This window comes from Octopus bimaculoides, chromosome 13, assembly GCF_046866305.1.
Source record: "Octopus bimaculoides isolate indiv1 chromosome 13, ASM4686630v1, whole genome shotgun sequence".
Lineage (NCBI taxonomy): Eukaryota > Metazoa > Mollusca > Cephalopoda > Octopoda > Octopodidae > Octopus > Octopus bimaculoides.
The window spans coordinates 65,579,691-65,584,690 of record NC_142940.1 but is presented as its reverse complement, the minus strand read 5'-3'; the positions used below and the strand labels follow the sequence as shown (position 1 = coordinate 65,584,690).

At 34.4% G+C, this 5,000-nt stretch overlaps 1 protein-coding gene across 1 annotated transcript in view; it reads left to right on the top strand.

Moving 5' to 3' along the window:
* LOC149132937 (CUB and zona pellucida-like domain-containing protein 1) overlaps nt 1-5,000 on the top strand; it is a 29,765-nt gene that overhangs the window by 20,982 nt on the left and 3,783 nt on the right. The window contains exon 5 of the mRNA XM_089361317.1: nt 3,603-3,727. Coding sequence (XP_089217443.1) covers nt 3,603-3,727 — 125 coding nt within the window. The remainder of the gene's footprint in view (nt 1-3,602; nt 3,728-5,000) is intronic.

Genomic DNA, 5,000 nt, shown 5'->3' with positions numbered 1-5,000 from the left:
GTATGGGATTTTTCTTTGGTTATAAAGGTAACAATTACGTTAGTCCAAATCGTTCTATTCAACTTTTACACATTTATTCGTTTTGCTCCTGCGGTCAGTTGTATGTACATACATACATACATACATACATACATACATACATACATACATACACATATCGGTCTTACAAGATAATTAGTGTCGGTCTTCATAATGGATACATGTGCCAATGGTGAAGAATGGAGACAACATTTAAAACTTATTTAATCCTATTTCGTATGATAACAATATTTAAACGAAGCATGAATTTCAAGCGACGTCAAATAAAGCAATTATAATAACTCCGGACAACCGATGGCAGATCATAATTTTGGCAGGCGTCGGCGTAATAGATCATCATTCGTTGAATCGGGAATGTTTCCTTATAATGACGTTCGAGAATGCGACAGACATTCATACATCTTCAACAGCCGTGCCCGTGCGAATATGGGGCTGTATCTATGTGTGTGTTTGTGCGTGTGTGAGCGTGTGTACACACACACACACACACACACACACACACACACACACATTCCTGCATACCCATGCACACACTACGTACAAACTGAAGCGGAGATACTTCATGCCAGAGGCATAGACGAATAGATCACGTGGACGACAATATATAGCGATATATTAGCGCAGTAGAAGCTGTTGAAGATAAGCGAAAGTCCATCTAAAACAGCGAACAACATTATCTTTCGCTCTATATAAATATATATATTCTCTCTCTCTCTCTCTCTCTCTTTCTCTCTTTCTCTCTCTCTCTCTCTCTTTCTCTCTTTTTCTCTCTCTCTCTCTCTCTCTCTCTCTCTCTCTATATATATATATATATATATATATATATATATATATATATATATATAGTGAGAGAGACACACCGGCATACACACACATATACATGCATGCCTCCATACATACATACTTACATGCATACATACATACATGCAAATACACACACAGACATACACACATACGCGTATGATGTAGGTAGTTAGGGTAAATTCAGTATGTTGTCCCAGTTGTTGCTCTATATTAGTTCAAATTATATATTAATTTTGAGAATTATGCAAATACTATTTGCAAAATTATTGTATATAAACACAGGAAATTAAAGATTTTTGGCATTATTTATCCACCATTACACGTGTTTCATTTTCTAATAGATATTACTAAGTTATACATGTAAGAGAAGCATATAAGGAATTTCCTATCAGAAATCCTTCAGACAGGAATTAAATAATATTTGTATTATTTGATTTGAATATTATTCAATTTCTCTGTCTAATAAGAAATTCCTTATATGCTTATCTTACATGTATAACTTAGTAATATCGAATAAAAAATGAAACACGTGTAATGGTAAATAAATAATACCAAAATATTTAAAATTTCCTGTGTTGTTATTTATATATATGTAGTGAGTCGAGGAAGCTCTATTTGATGGTCACGTATTGGCACAGTTGTGTTTTAGCAACTGTAGGCAATCAGAGTTGGTCGTCTACCTATAAAAGCAGCAGTCATAAACCCAACAGGAGCGTGCTTTTTGTAGTCAGTAAGTAGAAGACCTCGACGCCACAACCGACAGCGGATAGATCTCCACGATCGTCAGTGATCTGATCTCCACAACCTTAATTTTTCAAAATATATATTTTTGATAAGGTTCGTTTTTTCAAGAAGAACCGAAACATGTAAAATATCTCTCAGAAAATTAAAATTTATCTTATATAGCGGCGTTTTCAAACTCGTATGCCGGGATGGTTGCATCCAAGTAAATACTGGTTCAATACCTAGTATTGCTGGGGGAATGAAATCCTCTTAAAACAATAGGTATATATTAAGTATATAGTTTATATCCAGCTAAAAGAAAGATAAGGAAGTTAACAATTATTTATTATTAACGAATTGGTCATTTCCGCTTCTTATAGCCGTTTCAATTAATACTCAATAATTTAATTACAAATTTCTACATTAAATTTGCATCTATGTGACATGAGTATAATCTAATCAGAGGGGGAAAAAAGATGACGTACCTGAGAAGGTTATATCTGGAGCTGTCAATTCATTTCAGCAGAAATGGTCTGCTGAAATGAATTGTCAGGTCCACATATAACATCCTAAGGTACATCTTTTTTTTTTCCTCTGATGAAATTATACTCATGTCACATAAATGCAAATTTAATGTAATTTACTTTGTAATTAAATTATTGAGTATTAATTGAAACGGCTATAAGAAGCGAAAATGACCAATTCGTTAATAATAAATAATTGTTAACTTCCTTATTCTTTTCTTTTCTTCTTTTAACTGGATACAAACTATATATATATATATATATATATATATATATATATATATATATATATATATACATACATACACCAATCTCCCTTTCTCAGCTCTTTAGTGGCCCCATCCCCAACTATTAACATCTGTTATCAAACCCAATAATAATGACCACACTTCAAAATACTATCCATCCTACCCCTTCTCACTCATCTTCCGACTCTCCAATTCTACTTCTTCTCTCAATTCACTGATCACTCATCCCTCTCTTTTCTTCCTCTGACTATCTCTTCTTGTCATTCCTTGCTTCAACACCACCCACAACTACATCCAGCCGCCTAATTCCTTCCTCCACTTACTTCTGTTGGCCTTCCTCTTCACTCTTTCTACCTTTAAATTTCTCTGCAGTATGATTTGAACGTTTGATATCCCTCTACCTTGAAAACGGAGGTCGGACTTACTTAATGTTTATATGCTTCCACTACTGGCTACATGTCTTTCCCTTTATGCAAACTACATCTACCAACATTATGAGGTAATTCTGAGCCCTCAGAAACAGCTCTTGAACCTCTGATACTTTACCTTCTCCCCTTAATTTTATACATGAAACTTCGTCGCCTGAATACTTTCAATCTTTGTTTTCTCTCCATTTACATGTATATATATGTTTGTATGTTTCGTATATCTAGCGCCAAGTGTTTTCTATATTGGTTTCAAATTTTGGCACAAGGCTAGCAATTCTGAGGGAGCGAGTTAGTCGATTACGTTGACGGTAGGGCTCAGCTCGTACTTATTTTATCGACCGCGAAAGGATGAAAGGCGAAGTAGACCTCGGTGGAGAATCTGGACTCAGAATATGAAAACGGATGAAATACCGCAAAGCCTTTTGCCTGGCGTGTTAATGATTTTACCACTTCGCCACCTTAAAGTATTTTCTATATTGAGCATCTCTGGATCTCATCTGCTGATGATATATATCTCTCTATATATATATGAAAATTTGCATCACCACCTTCTTATATGGCTATCCATATAGTTTCTGTTATCATCATCACCATCGAAATATACAAATCTGTTGATATGGACAGAATATTTAAGAAGTGTAATTTCAGTTGACATTCAGGACGTTTTGCGGTTTTAAAAGAGAGAATGACAGAGTGGAACAGAGTAAGAAAGAGGACAGGAGTGTGATATGTATTCGTTTAATCCGTTATTCCATTATCTTTCATTAGCGTTAGATACATGTCGATCCCTTAACAAAGGATTTCTGTTATTCATTTCACTTTTGCTTTCATTGCAGCATGCGATCTTGTTCTTGGCTTCTTACGACATCTAAGAACCAAGTAATTCGACTAGAAATCATGTACGCCGATTTTCCACAAGAAACTCAATGCATGTCAAACGCATATTTGGCAGTTTATGATGGTAAGTACTTTTAGTTTTCAATAATATTGTACAAAAAGTGAAACCATTTCTGCACTCATGGAGATGAAGTTAAGCATTTCATACTTTTGGAGTTGATAAAGAATACATCAGTTAAGTATTGAAGTTGATTTGGCTGTTAAAGATCTCCAAATCTTTGGTCCGGTACCCATCTTACAAATTCTTATGACACCTGGTAACGCAGGTGCCATAGATATCAAAACTGGTTGCTTGTGTAGCTTTTAAGTAACTGATAATAGGCTGTATGATGCGACTACAAATATCTTGATCCCTCACTGATACAGTAATGGGTTTACTGTTTGTTGTTCTTTAGTTGCTGGTCTACGCTTACTGAGTAGACTTGACCAAAAACAATCTTTCCGCACAGCATTCCAGACTGGAACCATAGTTGTTATTTTATTTTTGTAATTACTTATCTGAGGTGGAAGGACAGCTCTTGTTAGTCTTTTCAGAGGAAAATGTCTTTTGAGGAAAGTATCTTTTTAAGAACTCTACCTGATGTGTAAGCAACAGAAGGAACTCCGCTATATGTACCTAGTCAAATGGTGATATTGAATCTAGTCGCAGCAAGAAATGCTTTTAATATGTTTTCTATGAGTAGTTTTAGTGCCATATTGAACTGGGGTCAGTTTTCCAACAGACGTTCCATGTAATGGTGACAAGAAGTAAACACTTTTGTAGAAGACGAAATGAAACAGATAAGGACCATATCTGCGTTGTTGATTATGCCATCAGTGCGGTTGTTTAGGTATCGATTATTATTTTTGTTTGTGCAAACCGATAATAAAAAATATCCCAACTGTGACAATCCCAGCATTTTAGAGTTATCTAAGACTATATTGTTTCAAATATTTTTCTGTATTTAAAATAGGTGTTGTTTGGAGTAAATTTGGCTGCTATTTATTCACAATATGTCAACACAGGCTATGAAATTCCGATATCGAATCTCCTATTTCTTCATTATTTTCGACAAAATCATAAATGTACTGAGAACTTGGAGTGCACGTTAAACCGCAGCAATAATTATGTTTCTCGTCAATAAGTTAATATTCTCTTTTCCTCACCGCATACTTATGACTAATTATGCTTTTAATCTAATTTTCTTTTTTAATGAACTGAGCATCACTTTATTAAAAAAAGTTAATTCTAATTGTATTTTACATGCGGATGGCTCCTCTCTATAATTAGCATTTGTAATTAATCTTTTTCAATATACATCTAAAGAGACACTTAAAATAAAAATCAGTTCTATTGA